The sequence below is a fragment of the Glandiceps talaboti genome, chromosome 2 (genome assembly GCF_964340395.1).
Source record: "Glandiceps talaboti chromosome 2, keGlaTala1.1, whole genome shotgun sequence".
Lineage (NCBI taxonomy): Eukaryota > Metazoa > Hemichordata > Enteropneusta > Spengelidae > Glandiceps > Glandiceps talaboti.
The window spans coordinates 25,346,676-25,362,235 of NC_135550.1; the positions used below are offsets into that span (position 1 = coordinate 25,346,676).

Consider the following 15,560-nt stretch of genomic DNA (forward strand, 5'->3'; position numbering starts at 1 on the left):
TACTTTAAAAATGTCATTCTTACTGTGTTCTCTAGATTCAAGTCAGCCTCCAGTGATGTCACCTTTCCGGCACCATCCCTGAAATGTTCAAAGACAGTCATTATTGACAGATTTGAATTACACATTGGACTTACAACACTGGAATAGAAGATGATATGCTGGAAACTGAATACACATATGTACATGTAATTACGATACATTTTAGCAACTTGTGTGCATCATTGCTTGTATAAATGTACAACATATTTTACACTAATACTTCCCTCAATTTTACCAATGAGATTTGTCATTTGTGTCACTAACAAATGTTTGACTTTCAGACAAACACATTGCAGTGAATCACGATGCCAACTATAAGACATCTGATATTAAGTCTTTATTGAAATAAAAACTGGCAATAAATCTTGGTGTAAATGTCAAAATTTAAACCTTGCTTTAACTAACTTTCTGTATTTGTTATCATGCAAAAGTGAGTAGTTCATTAACAAAGCAAATTTTAAACTGATTCTGGTTTTTACTGTACAAAAACATTAGACTAAACATTATTTCAAAGGTTTATCTTGTGGTAAAAATGTACTACCACTATACTGGTATGTAATAGAAACCAAAGATATGTGAAAAGTACTCTTGCTCCTTCCCTCTAAAAATGAAAGCTTTACAATAAAATGATAATTTTGGAATTTTCTGCCTCTGACTTTTGGATAGACTTACTTGTTAATCTTTTTGATGACTACATTACCCCAGTTGATGAATGTCACAGTCTCTCCTTCAGCCATGGTTTCAGCATCAGCGCCCTCAACGAAGACTTTACCACTATAATATACATTTTTCTTTCCAACATCAGTGTTCTGTAGTGAAAAGGATCAGTTGGTTAAGAATCACAGCATGACAAAAGAAGCTGACAATGGTTTACAAATTTTTTTATTTAGATCGGATGGAAACAGAGAATACAAAACTTTCAACAATCATACCTTTGGGTGTTTAGCGACCTCCTTGATTTCTTCTTTCGCTGCTGCTAAAATTACAGGAACCATTTCATCTTTCTTCAAAGCCACATATCTAGGTGCCACTGGATCAATTACTTTACGATTGAAACTCCAGATCTTGTCCCATTCCATCATCACAACTGATCTGGAAGATCCCTGGAATGAGAAAATAATTTTGATTGGTAAGATTCCACATCTCTCATCTGCTATTCATGATAATTGAATATGTCATTGTCATCATCATCATCATCATTGTCTTCACCACCACCACCACCACCACCACCACCACCACCACCACCACCACCACCACCACCATTACGATCAAAATCATCATCATCATCATCATCAATATAATAATTTGCTTTCTTCTAATAATTCTACAAGAACTTACCTGTGCAACCATAAATTGCTTGAGTCCGTCCACAGTCATACCTCTTCTCAAGACTCCCCTGACAGTAGGGAATCGTGGATCATCCCTGAAAACATACTAATGTATCATGATTCTCTTTCATTCACATTACAGTGATAGATAGATATAGGTGAACAATCAACTACATTATGATATATTTCACAATAGTTACATTATTGAATGATTTGTTGCCACACTGTTAACACGTTCTAGACAATATAAAGTTTAATATATAATGATATCCATACAGTGCACTGCCTGTGCAGTATTAATTAAAATAAAACTACTGTAACAAGTATATATTTCTACCAGTCATTTCATGAATTGTCACTTCTTACAATACTTATAAGACAACATACAAAGTAACCTTTCATGACAAAAAAAACTGAGCAGAACCAAATATTTAAACTAAAACTCAACACACTGACAGAACTCATACTACTTACCAACCATCCACATAACCATTGGCAACAAACCATGTTAGTTTTCTCTTCGACAGGACAGTATTTTGTAGATTGAGTCGACTGTATTCCCAGATAAATGGTCTTCTCATTCCCAGTGTCTCTATAAACCAGTAGTACTGATCATCCCTGTCATGATACTCAGTTGTACGTAGGGCATGGGTTACATCCTCTATACTATCCACAATTGGACAGGCAAAGTCATAGGTAGGATACGCCCTGAAAATGAAGTCATGATAGTTTTAGCAGTTCGCTGTAGTAGGATGCCTTGATATCACGATAAAACATGAAGATTTTGAAGATTGGATCATTATATTGACAATAACTGAAATGATTTGTTGAAATTTCAGGTACATTTTTGTGTTCTATATAAAATATACATTTGTACCATGTTTACTACTACAGATGAATTTTCATTTGAATGAAAATGTCAAATCAAATTGGTGTCAGAGTGATATACATGGTCAAGGACAATGGTTCACATCAAAGGTTTTGAGATTTGGGGTTTAGAAGATACAGGTTAGCATGGAATGTTTATTTTATTTTTTTATGAGAATTCATTTATCAGGACTGTAGCACAACAAGAAATTGATTGCATATAGGAATATAAAGACTTATTTCATAATAGGAGGTCCTTTGTTCAACAAACATATTTTCCAAAATTGTTCTCCAATAACAGCTCTACATCAGTTTATGCATGATGAAACTGTTGAATGAAACTGCAGGGATGCAACATTTTTAACTTTTCCTGACAGTAGTATTAAGCAGTGCAATTAATAACTGAAGAATGTGTGGATTCTCATCCTGAATTTAAAAAAAAAATGTTTTAAGTCAAAATTTTCCTATTATTCACTAACTCTTCACAATGCGTGTAATTCTGAAGAGTTTCCATAATAGTGAAGACACTACATTATTTTCTGACGGAGAGTTTCAAACTTACTTGTACTTGTCACCAGTTCTGACATGGATTTCATTCTTACATCTAAAGATGGTTGGATCTCTCATACAGCCATTATCTGAGTTCATATCAATCTTAGCTCTGACACAACACTTCTGTCCAACATCACTACCTTTCACCATCTCCTGCCACAACTCTAAATTCTTCTCTACAGCTGTATTTTGGAAAGTAAATTTAGAATAAAATATTACATTTACATTTATCATTTATCCAACAATTATATTCAGTGAATACAGGTTGAGTGGAGGGGTGGGGGTGGGGGTGGGGTTCAAAAGAGAAATGGATCAATATTCTAACATGTACAGTACACTTATCTTACAGAAAGAAAGTTGACTACCTGTACAGTACTCGCATTTAAGACCAACATGCCAACATTATTGGAGTATTTTCATTTGAATTTTGCTCACATACTTTCCTGTGTACAGTCAGCAAGTCATAACACTATACTTTCCTGTGTACAGTCAGCAAGTCATAACACTATACTTTCCTGTGTACAGTCAACATGCATACCAGCATGATCTACAGTCTATAACCTTCCAGTCATACAACCACTGTGAAACAAAACTGCATTTGGAACATAGTACAACTACTATCTAGATATTGACTTACAGTTGTTTCTGTTCTTTGATTCTTGTCTCTGTTCTCGTTCTTGCTTCATTACTTCTGGCTCTGTATCATCAGCATAAGCCTTGCCATCTTTGATCATCTGTACTCCATACTTCATGATAGTATCAAAGTGATCTGATGTATGAGTAAACCTATTGGGTTTCAACCCAAGTAACTCAATGTCACCAAGAATCACCTACAAATAACAAACATACCATATGTATTATCAAAACTAGGAAAAACATTTTTAAATCAGTGTACGTTCATTGAGGACGCACAACAACTAATACACATTCTCTTCTGCCTTTCTTCCACTTTAATTGTGGGATATAGAATGAGAGATGTTTCTAACAAAACACTTGTACTTCCTCAGCTTCCACACTAGATCTGACAGAATGATCCAAATACAGTCATTAAACAGCTTGGGGTGTTGAACAAATGGGGAATGTGAAAATACACATGGAAAAGTATTTGTTTTACAGCGCTTGGCAGTTAGTACAAATTGAGAAATACACTAATGTATCAGATTTGGACAACAACTAGATTTTTGGATGCAATATTGACGATATCAAAATGATGCAATGTCAGATTTAGGCTTTTTTTCTTGAGACTTTCAGGATACCATGTATATGTCTAACTTGACCCTCTAACTCAAGGTGCAAAGTCATTTCTGGACATCAGAAGTTCCCTTACCTGTTCAAACTCGGAACTCTCTTTGGCTGGATTGGTATCATCAAATCTCATGATAAGTGTTCCATCAAATGCCAGTTGGTAATATTGGTTGAGTAGAGCAGCTTTGGCATGGCCAATATGTAAATAGCTATGAGAGAAACACATGCATCAACTGATGACCATTACAGAGTGAACATTTGTTAACTAGTGAAGGACATTTCTTGACTATATTCATTCACATACATATCATATATTCATAAATGTCATACAGTTTAGTACATGCTTCCCAGTAGATGCTTTTTTTCTTTTTTTTCTGAACTACCTATATCTTGCCAGAACATTACTATTTTACGTTGTTACCAGAGAAACAGCATAGGAAGTACTCAAGGTTTTACATGACGCAATACTACATATCTGTGTTTTGAATGTTTACAGATACATATTAATATCTGTGTCTTGTCGCATAGGCAAGCTTACATATAGTCTTCTTTGCAAATAAAGTGTAACATAACCTTAACATGCCTAGGGTATTGTGTTACTAGCTGGGTCATGACCTTTCTTCCAATTTACCGACTAGCTTCAGGTGGAAATCTGAAGACCACTTACAGCCTTTCTTAGCACAAAGTAGTTAGTTCAAACTTACCCACTAGCTTCAGGTGGAAACCTAACAACCACTTTGCCTTTCTCAGCACCAGGTAGTTCAAAAAATTTACCAGCATCTACATTCTTACTCTGTAAAATGTAAACATTTATAAATGCTTGAAAGTTTGTTACTTCAATCAATCAATCAATCAATCAATCAATCAATCAACCAACCAACCAATCAATCAATCAATCAATCAATCAATCAATCAATCAATCAATCAATCAATCAATCAATCAATCAATCAATCAATCAATCAATCAATCAATCAATCAATCAATCAATCACATTCATATCACACATCAATCTACAATGCATCTCTGTTCAGTGGTATTACTGTATATAACTATATCTGTTTTGATTTGTTTTGCAAGCTTCCAATGGTTTAATTGGCATATAAAATGGAAGAAACTTACAAAAAAAAACGGGGAAAATTTCTTGAATGAACATACCTCAAATAGATTTCTTCATAAAAACGACATGAATTTTTTCTGAATACTATAATATCATGGATGAGTTATATACAAAAATTCCATCTGTATTTCTGTACTTTGAAGTTGTGATTTTTACCTACCAAATAGTGGGTTTGCAGAAACAACCAAAATTTGGCACTTGTTTGTAAATCTGTACATTTTCTTCAAGTGGAAAGGTTAATCCCTTTAAAGATCAATTTTAACTTACACTGCCAGAAGATCCTCCTGCTTTGGAAGTAGAAGCAGCAGCAGTAGCAAGTTTTGGAGCAGACTTCTCCACAGCCTGGAACTGTTCTTGTGCTGACAAGAATTTATACCATCTAGTGACATGGGTAGGGGTTTTCTTTCCTTCCAGTGATGCCAACCATTCACCATTACCTTGATGACAAAATATATGGGAACAGAGTCTTTGTTGAAAATATATGGAAACAGTGTCTTTGTTGAAAATATATGGGAACAGAGTCTTTGTTGAAAACACAGAGGAATAGGATCTTTGATTGCTTATTCTTGAAAAGGAAACACTTTATTTAAAAGTTTGCCATTTTGCAAGGCTGAGAAAATTACAAAAAAAAGAGAGTTAACTAGAATTGTTCACTTGTTGACTGTTGCAACTGTTTTCAAAAAAAGAAAAGAATACAGGTATACTTACTTCTGAGAGCACCCTAAATATTGATATCAGCAAGTGATACTGAATCACTGTAAGTACAGAATACACTCACCTCTGAGAGCACCCCACACACTGAAATCAGCAAGTGATACAGAATCACTGACAAGATAGGTACGCAGCCCAAGAACCTTATTAAGATACTCCACAGCATCTTTGTATTCAGAAGGACATCCAAGACGACCAGCACTAAAATCCAACCAATGGTCAACCTTCATAAAAAAATAATGTATTGGATAAATGATTGTTTTAATCATTCTCTTCACTAAAAAATCACCAACAATTGCAATAACTAGGAATTAGCTACTATTTCATACACTTCGCATGTTTTATATTATCAGTAACTTGCCAGTGTTGATTCATCCTACTACAGTCCTTGAATTCAGCCAAATAGTCAGGCTGTCATTTTAAGTTTAACTCAAAGTCAGTCATTTTGATTTGTTTTCAAAATATCATAAATGACAATGTCTATTGTTCAAGTGGACAAAGTAACTATATCATACCTCAGTTGCCTCCAAACTATTGCTTCCATACAGTTTGATAGAGGGCGCCAAACGTGCCAAGTATCTTGCAATTGCTGTATTGCTGTTGAAACTCACGTCACTAGACAGAAAATAATAAACACAGTATTATACAATTTCCCATTATTGATGAACTAATAATTTATAGCATGATATGATTTTAGCACAGTAACTTTCAGTTGTGTGCATCCGATGACGCGGTATTTTTTGATAAAGTAGGTAAAATCTAAATCGCTGTCCTAGGTGTTTTCTGGATTCTTGAACAAAATTGTGGTAAAGTGTATGAAAATGTATGTAGTTTTACCAGATCCCCCTGCCCCCATTACATAGGTTCCAAATTCTTAGCTAAAACACTGTACATGCATATAAAAGAATGAACAAAAAATGACCCTAACTAATACTTATAGCTCCACTGCACTGATGTTAGAACCTGGGATGGGCATATAATCCAGGGCCTTTGAGATTCCAACCAAGTGAAGTTGTCAAGACCACTGTGTAAATACCATCATTCCAATTTAACTCATTTTTATTCTGACTGACTAAAACCCGCCATGTTGAATATATGGAGAGCCTACACTGATTCAGTTTATTTACAGTGTAATAAAATAACACAGTCTTGATAGCATGAAAGATTTTACAATGTAAAGGCATACTGATTATGGAGTGATGTCCTTTATAGAGAGCTGTCTGTGCATTAAGAGTCGTGCGATGCGAAAATGCATAAAATTCTTTCAAATATTCCAAGATGGTCCTTTGCTCATGCAGTGGTTCATATAGATAGAGCAGGCAATGTGTCCTGTAAGCCAATTTGACACACCACTGACAAATAATTCATTTCTATTAATTCAAAAAAATTTGTTGCTCTATCTCTAATTACTATGAGGTGAATATCTGAATTCAAATTGATGACAGACAAGTCCAGGGTTAGTAAACAAGCATAAATTTACTTAACATAAATATGGGATGATGAGTCACAGTTATCATTTTGACTCAGAAGTAAAACCGCCATAGAGAGCTCTATTTGTGCTATCTGATTTTGTAAGACTTCAAATAATCTTTGACTTACTTGCTGAGTTTGATGACAGTATTCTGACCCCATTCAATCTTGACACCGACCACATCTTTGACATACTCAGCCACCAATAGAGCACCTTATCAAATGAAATCAAATATGGAATATGGTTTAAAAAACTCATAGTGAAGTGATTAATTCTTTGTGTATATTTTGAAAACAAACTGTGCAATTAAATGATCAATATTACAGTTCCTTGTTGTAGAAATATATACAGTATATTGACATCAAAATTTAATAATTCAAAATCAATTATATCTGCACAGAAGTTAATCTAGCATGTAATAGAAACATTTCATCTAGATATATATAAACATACTGGGTTCTGATTCACCTTTGCCCATGTCCTATTAATACCTCAGCCCTGTATGTCAAAACATATGAAAGTTTGTGATACGTCCATTCTGATGAAATCATGTGTAAAATATAGTGACAGCTACACTCAAATAAAATTGCTAGACTATACCACTTAAAGTCCACTGAAGAAATTTCTTTTTGTAATAAATATGGTTTATTAGATATTTTTCATTCAAGTGTTATAATAATGTTTTTGTACGGGTGTATGTGTTTATAAACTGGAGTAATATTACTAAAGAAAGAAAAAAGAACAATATACATTATTCACAGTTGATATATAGTGATTATTTTATCATAACTTTGGTTAATTATCTGCTTTCCTTAATTTTTTTTAATTTGTTATTTATAATATGACATTATTCTATTCATTTAGGCTGATGCAATTTGGATATGTAATAAGTATACCAGCCACTTCAAAAAAAAAGTTCTGTAAAGAAATAGTCAAAATTAATAAATCATAATTGTATCACCCCTCAGTTTTAATAGTAAAAAGACCAGCTAGCTGCTTATATTCGGAAAGAATGAAATTGTGAAGATATGGGGCCATCAAAGGCATTACAAAAAAGCTGTGGTTTGCTATGAAACAACGATATAAAATTGCAATGCCATGAAACGAACATACAAAAGCATGACTGTGATATTGAAATGTACAAGTGTACATCTACATCAATTATCATGTCCTATTTTTTGAGAATTGACTGTGACAAGTGAGACTGAAGCTGCAAATACATGACTACAAATCAATTTACCTAGAGGTGGATTGGAAGAGCTGGCCTCAAATCTAACCGCCATTTCCAACGTTGCTGACTTCGATATTAGACACAGTCACTTACTACGAGGTATTCCGATCGTCTACTTTACAGACTGGCAGATACCGGTCTCGACTGTTGACTGCAGGATGGTGCAACGTGTGCGAAATACTTCGGGAGTTCAGAGGTCATTCGGTTGTCGACTGTTTCTGTGCTCTTGCACAGCGCCCTCATTATCTTGATGTGTGCATGGTTGGAGTACACACAAAAACGAACTAGTAGTTTCTTCTGACGACATAGAATCGAATAGCATTTGACAAGTACATGTACTAAGACAAATGAGAACAAAAATATGTTTTTTTTTGCTCATGTCTATGGTGCTAGATATGTAGATACATGGTAGATAGATATCATGAATAAAATACTACATAAATGCTTTTGCCAATTTTCCACAAATTTGGACTCAATTTATATACCTAACATCAACCTAGTACCTATCTTCCCTTTTAGTTTCCAATTTGACATCATAATACCTTACTAAATCTTGTTCACATGCACTGAACTTTTTTTAATTTCAATTTTTGGCAAAGTTTTGTACAGACACACAAGCACACACTTTAACACTCCATCTTGCATTTCAGTTGAGCTAATAATGATCACAGACTACATTTGTACACATTTTGTATATGTAATGTAGGGGGCAAGGGGCATCTGTTATATGTGTAACACTACATCAACAGGCTAGTGGTTTATGCCTATGTATGAGAAAGAGATCATTTGCCAACATAAAACGAGCACATCAATGTAGATGTATCATACACAGGCAAAAATATGCATCTGCTCCAGAGCACACAACTTAGAACTATTCTTTGGTCACTGGTCCCTTGCGTTACATGTAATATCCATCTGAAGTGCATCAGCTTTGCTAAAACCTACTTCAAGTTGCCACCTTTTAGACACCCCCTCCCCAAGAGGTTTAGTGAATAATTAACAGCACATCACAACAAATGAATCTTTCAATCTAACAGAATACTAGTTCTGTACAAACTTCTACATTTTACATTCATTCTTCAGTTAGATGACACATCATTTCCAACCAGATCATGCTAACACTGTCACATCGTGTGATAGTTGCAGAGATTATGTGATCCATGGAAGATTTCATGAAAAGAGTAATGTGAAATTAAGAAACACTTCTACTGTACTTTTTAGTAATATTTTTTTTATTACACAGAAAACAGACTACAGGTCAAGACACGAGAGTCTTTTCATCATAACACATTATCATTAGTTATGCGAAATCTTTAACATCACAATGAAGTCTGTACAAGGCCAGGTCACCAAACTTGAATTTCACATCTTCTAGCGTACTGTATGTCCTTGTAACCAGGAGATGGAGATTCCGGCTGTGCCATCTACATCCATCGTGAAGTCTGTCTTCTGTGCACCAATTTGACCAATTAGTCAAGCTGAAAGTGTACAAACATCAACATGATTAGCTGTCAATAGTCAGACAAATTGCAAAATCGGTAAGTTATTAACAATTCCACAAAGTTCAGATATGTGATTACATATTACAACATACTACCTTGACAGCTACATAATTACTCTAGTTTCTGACTCTGTGGTTGTGATATACATCAACATGTGCTGTAGAGTAAACTTAATTTGCGCAGTATGAATGGTGTGCAGAGCAGGACTTTAGAATGCGATTGTTGACACGAATGGAGAACAGTGGACCAACTGTACAACATAATACATCATCTATATTCAAGCTTAGTTAAAAGGATTGAAGTTAGAATTCATGTACATCAGCAAAATTAGATACTTACCTTCTTGAAACCAATATCTTCAGCATATTGTCTGAAACACTGCCTGCATATGTTAAGGCCATATTTTCTTATAAGACCATGTCTGTTTCCACACACACGACTGAAAGATAAAATGTGAACTGGATTAAAACAATGCAAATGATTCAATGTTACAACCTTCAATATTATAGCACAATTTGATCATAACAAAATTATAAATAAATATTGAGTTGGAACACGAGTACACTCGCTGCACATAAGCCAGGCAAGTCAGCCCATGTACAACACAAACATAGATCAAAGTATGGATACAATCCTCATGTTCTCATGCTAGTACGATTGCAATTTAAGGCTGCCTGAAGTACAGTATTCATTACTTTCAAACTGTAATGCATATCATTTGCTAAGTTCATGACTTTAATTTCCTTTTGCACCTAAATTTTAGAGTAGCTGACCAAAGCTTTTGCCAGATATCCACCATGGCTTTGTCATATCATTTGCATTTTTCGTAATTTGGCAAGATATACCCACACTTTAAAATTTGACTTGGTTCAGCAGTTTGCTCAACTGTCAAGTTGCTAGCTAACTCTATACTACTACAAGTCCTGCTTGCAGACAGAGTAAGTCAGGCCTTGACTCTGATAATGTGTTTAGGGACTGAGTCCCATATTTCTCTTTACCAGAGAAAGTAATGTTGCTTAATGAGAATGAAGCCATTGACCTCCATTCTTAATTTTGGACATATTTGCACCCTTGACCTTGCAATGCTATTTAATGATCAGCTGTAACAGTATGACAATATGAGCAGTGTTATTACATCAAATATAGCTGCAATAATTGTAGCACTGCAATAATGGCAGCATCTGATGTGATTTTGAGGGCTTTTTTGTCTGTTTTTGTGCCCTTTTTTTCGTTCTGATGTTTAACCAGAATCAAACGCTACAATTCCTGTAACGCAAATGCAAATACACGAGACCACATTGAAAACGTGAGCGGGATGTCGGCACACTGCCCGTTTCAATATGCTGCATGCGTTGTTACATTTGCCGATTTTGACAGAATTAGGGTACCTCTGAACACTTCTTGGGTCTTGAAGGCTCCGTAATTACTGTTGGTGTTAGTCCAATTTTTTGCCAGGTAAGGCGTAATTTAGCAGAAAAATCCTAATCGGTTCCGTCTATTTGTGTTTGCGTTACAGGAATTGTAGCGTTTGAATCGGGTTAAACGTTGGAACGAAAAAAGTCACAAAAACAGACAAAAAAGCCCTCAAAACCACATCAATTATTGCAATTATTACATCAATTATTGCAGCTACATCAAATATAAATATTTGATAATACATACAATGTATTCACCATCATGCTAGAGTTTGGGATAACAACAAGCTTATACTTCTTTGCATAAATCATATTTATATAGTTTTCTATCTTGTGTCCAATCATTTGTATGTTCGATCACAGAGGACATGCAATCATATCCATGGTACTTCAAATTCAATGCACCTCCCTAGGCCTAGCTTGGTCAAGACACGACACTACACTACACTACACTACACTACGTCACAGTTCACTCCAGCCATGGCACGGAATACATTCTACAAAGTTTTACAGGATGAATACTATTGCCTTGAAACAACTTTAGTGATCGTATAGCTCAGAAGCGACGCCGATTCCAATTTTCATTATTTTGGCAACCCATGATCCGTACACAGCACTGGTTGTCGTCCGCCATGTTGAATGTGTAATAATTGCATACTTCAGAGACGGCGATTTTGATGACCAGTTTTACACCTAATAAAACCGATAAAACTAACCAAACACTTTTTCCAAGAAATCTTTATTTCTTAAGGAAGCCTATTTGTCACTCTTTTGACCTACCAATATCTGGAACCTTGTCCATACTTCCTTGGATGAGAGTGCCATAACGTTTGGAAACCCATGTTGGCGGCTGGCTGTGTCGAGAAAGGAAGAGCATGGTTTACCCTTGTCCAACATCAATTAGTCTTACCCACAATGCAATTTGGAAATACGCTAGTTAGCACGATGCAAAATTAACAATGGATGAAAACAAATGTAGTTTTATCTAATTGAGACGCCGAAATAACGTTTAATTTTGAACCCAAACGCCGCAAATCCGTTTTTATTTGCGGAATAGTGCTCGAATTGTTCGGGAGGTAGTTTAATGCATTATGGGAATTCAATGAATACCTTGTACCTCAAGTTTTTCTATTAGTCTGAGGGCGCTCTCTTGCATGCTATCAGCGGAATCTCAGTTAGCGCACACTGTCTGTGCTGTGGTTAGTGTGATGATAGTGACATATCCTGCACGTTTGCAGTAATTACATGTATATGGCTATGTATCACCATTTTAAACAGTATTTATGGATTAGAAAACTTGAAAAGAAAAGACAGTTGACAAAAAATACAGTATATCAAAATAGTTGTATTGTCCCAAGTTATTATAAGGTAAAATTACAAAGATATAATATTACAACATAATACGTGACATGTATTAAAACAGCATACATTGAAACATATTAAAAGTACCATCACTCACTGAAAGAATAAGATCAAGGTCTGGCGTCACTGTTTAAGGTGGCGGTAAAGGCTAGGGCTAGCTGAAAATTGCAACTTGAAAAGGAATAATAAAAACAACAATTAGACTAAAGTGTAAGTTCCTGTGTGCTCTTTATACTCTGAAACTATATCTGCGATCCGAGCGATGTTTTTCAAGGTAAGGGAACCGGCAGAATTTACGGCGGGTGGGGGTGCTGAGGAGAAAATAAAAATAATATTAATAATAAGAATGTTTGATTTTATATAGTGCTTTCCCACTCTGTGCTCAAAGAGCTTTACAATTATTACCCCTGGCACGGGCAGCGGCACAACGGCTCTTCACTTCCTCAACTCCTTGGGAGCACACAATCCATTGCAGCCTCTATACGCGCATATGATTGGAGCATTCACATTGCAACCTCTATCCTACCAGGTCCCAATTATACAGCTGGGTTGACTAAGGCACAATCATGATTCAAATCTTACCCAGGGACTTTAGCCATTCAGAAACAAACGGCAGCGACGGGCCTCAAACCGGTAACTTGCAGATTGAAAGCCGACGACCCTAACCACTCGCCCACCATGACTCCACAAAATGGGGGGGGGGGGCACGATCGGGAGGCCATGAAATTTTGATGGTCTGAAAGGGGGGCATGATATTCTCTCTGTCTCTAAGTCCGTCTCTCTCTCTCTCTCTCTCTCTCTCTCTCTCTCTCAATATCTAAGGATACAAATTCACACTGAAACTGCCATTCGAACTATATGTGCAGTCACAGATTATATTTTGTCCTTTATACTTGATGAAATTTGGAAATTAAGAAAACATTTTGTTGCCGACAAAATCGCGTTGACTATACTCAGACATTTGAAGTAAAGTGCATGGTCTGAGGTATGCGAATACAATGACAATGTAAATGAGTGGACGTGATTGTACCACCATTTTCTACATACATCGAGATTGAAAAAGCCTTTTCTTTGCTTACAGTATCGAGGACAGTTTATGTCAAGTACAAGTTCAGTCCTAACATTAACTATAGTGCACGTGGGATGGCAAAATGCAGATGTTATATAAAAAAACCAAGGAGTTTGAACGATTTATAAAATATGTGCAGACTCAACTTCATTCCGATCCGCACAATATACTTTCCATTTTCCAATCATGTATTTCGTGATAGCATGTTCACATCATTTCGATTTGTATCTGGTTCACCCCAGAATAATTTATTCTTCAAGTAACATGTTCAATTGGTGCAACATACGACTCGTTTATAAGCAAAAGGTTCCAAATACTTTAATCCACTTCATAAACCATTGTAAATGTACAGTACAGACACTTATCATTTTGTGGAGTTAGATCGAATTAATAGAGCTGCATGTCATACATTATTAGATAACTCCGAGAACCACAAAGGTATTCATTTACTAATTAATAAAGAAGAAAAATACGACAGAGACTATACTACTGGTAGAACACGAACTATGGTTGTCTGTGTGACACAACAATCAGAAAAAACCCCAAGATGACAAAATAAACTTTTCCAATTCGAATACTATTATGGATATCATCAAACGTTTTACACAGGTAAAAGCTTCTACGTCATTACGCCAATCCAGTCATTTTCTCACTAACTTCCCATAATTTTTTAGCGACCCCGTCATCCTGAGCAGCGGGAGTAAATGGCTTCTCGTGGCAATCTCCAAAGTACTTTCCAGACACGTTTTCCAACTCGGGTGTCACTGTTAGATAAAGGGTTGTTTGTGCCCCCTCCATTGGGTTCTTTAAAATCAGCCATATTAATGGCCGAAAGACGATCTTAACCAAAGTGGAAACATTTATGTGTCGTGCCAAGTTTGTCCAAACTATACCAGGGTGCAGGCAATTAACTGTAACTCCACTGTCATCGAGTTTCCGCGCTAACTCCCTTGCGAACATCACGTTGGCAAGTTTGCTGTTGTTATAACCAGCTGCTTTGTCATAATTAACTTCTGTCATATTCAAGTTTTCAAAATCAATAACCCCTTTCTTGTGTAACTTTGAAGAAACTACCACGATCCGACTTGGGGAAGATTTCTTTAGCAATTCTAACAGTAGATTTGTCAAGAGAAAATGTCCCAAATGATTAACTCCCAGCTGCATTTCATATCCATCTTCTGTTGTCATATACGGGCACTGAAATAATCCGGCGTTATTGATCAAAACATCCAAGCGTTTCTCTTCAGCGATAATCTCTTTGGAAAAGCCACGGATTGATTCAAAAGAAGAGAGGTCTAAATGTTTGACGATCAAATCCCCATTGGAAGTCTTTCGACGGATGTCAGTGGCAGCATCCCTTCCCGACTGTACGTTCCTGCATGCCATGATGACTCTCGCTTCTCGTTTGGCTAACTCCATGGCGGTGGCTTTCCCGATACCACAGTTTGCACCAGTGATGATCACGGTTTTGCCCGTCATCTTTGCCATGCTACGACATACGCCGCCGGCAAAATAACGTCGTGCAAGCAGGACACCAATGCTGCCAACAGCAGCAAATCCCACAGCAATCCATGAAGCCATTTTTAACGCTGTCTGCAAGTCATGTGACGGATCAGGTGATCACACAGTTCGTCTACCGCTGCACGAACC

General features: G+C 36.1%; 3 protein-coding genes across 3 annotated transcripts in view; all 3 read right to left on the reverse strand.

Annotated features, from left to right (window-relative positions):
- Window positions 1–8,738, reverse strand: part of LOC144453716 (bifunctional glutamate/proline--tRNA ligase-like) — a 21,257-nt gene extending 12,519 nt beyond the window's left edge. Inside the window, exons 1-14 of the mRNA XM_078145050.1 lie at window positions 8,572–8,738; window positions 7,460–7,544; window positions 6,376–6,475; window positions 5,928–6,084; window positions 5,417–5,586; window positions 4,736–4,824; window positions 4,114–4,240; window positions 3,424–3,616; window positions 2,797–2,968; window positions 1,842–2,075; window positions 1,378–1,462; window positions 972–1,142; window positions 712–848; window positions 24–78 (exon numbers count right to left, since the gene is read on the reverse strand). Of these exons, the coding sequence (XP_078001176.1) occupies window positions 24–78; window positions 712–848; window positions 972–1,142; window positions 1,378–1,462; window positions 1,842–2,075; window positions 2,797–2,968; window positions 3,424–3,616; window positions 4,114–4,240; window positions 4,736–4,824; window positions 5,417–5,586; window positions 5,928–6,084; window positions 6,376–6,475; window positions 7,460–7,544; window positions 8,572–8,614 (1,818 nt within the window). The 5' untranslated portion in view covers window positions 8,615–8,738. The remainder of the gene's footprint in view (window positions 1–23; window positions 79–711; window positions 849–971; window positions 1,143–1,377; window positions 1,463–1,841; window positions 2,076–2,796; window positions 2,969–3,423; window positions 3,617–4,113; window positions 4,241–4,735; window positions 4,825–5,416; window positions 5,587–5,927; window positions 6,085–6,375; window positions 6,476–7,459; window positions 7,545–8,571) is intronic.
- A 1,038-nt stretch (window positions 8,739–9,776) lies between these two features.
- On the reverse strand, window positions 9,777–12,343 carry LOC144453324 (small ribosomal subunit protein uS14). Its single transcript, XM_078144585.1, has 3 exons — window positions 12,260–12,343; window positions 10,404–10,503; window positions 9,777–10,040 (listed from the first exon to the last, which is right to left on the reverse strand). The coding sequence occupies exons 1-3, from the start codon at window positions 12,319–12,321 to the stop codon at window positions 10,032–10,034; spliced, it is 171 nt and encodes a 56-aa protein (XP_078000711.1). The 5' UTR covers window positions 12,322–12,343; the 3' UTR covers window positions 9,777–10,031.
- A 2,069-nt stretch (window positions 12,344–14,412) lies between these two features.
- LOC144453488 (retinol dehydrogenase 14-like) lies at window positions 14,413–15,491 on the reverse strand. The gene has a single exon (XM_078144798.1). It carries the CDS (start codon window positions 15,489–15,491, stop codon window positions 14,538–14,540), a length of 954 nt encoding a protein of 317 aa, XP_078000924.1. The 3' UTR covers window positions 14,413–14,537.
- Between the last annotated feature and the right edge of the window lie 69 nt (window positions 15,492–15,560).

Excerpts from the sequence above, each read along its gene's own strand:
- LOC144453324 (XM_078144585.1), bottom strand. The coding sequence starts at position 12,321 with ATGGGTTTCCAAACGTTATGGCACTCTCATCCAAGGAAGTATGGACAA. Across the intron at positions 10,504-12,259 it reads GGACAAGGTTCCAGATATTG|TCGTGTGTGTGGAAACAGAC; the intron begins GTAGGTCAAAAG and ends TTTATCTTTCAG.
- LOC144453488 (XM_078144798.1), bottom strand. The coding sequence starts at position 15,491 with ATGGCTTCATGGATTGCTGTGGGATTTGCTGCTGTTGGCAGCATTGGT.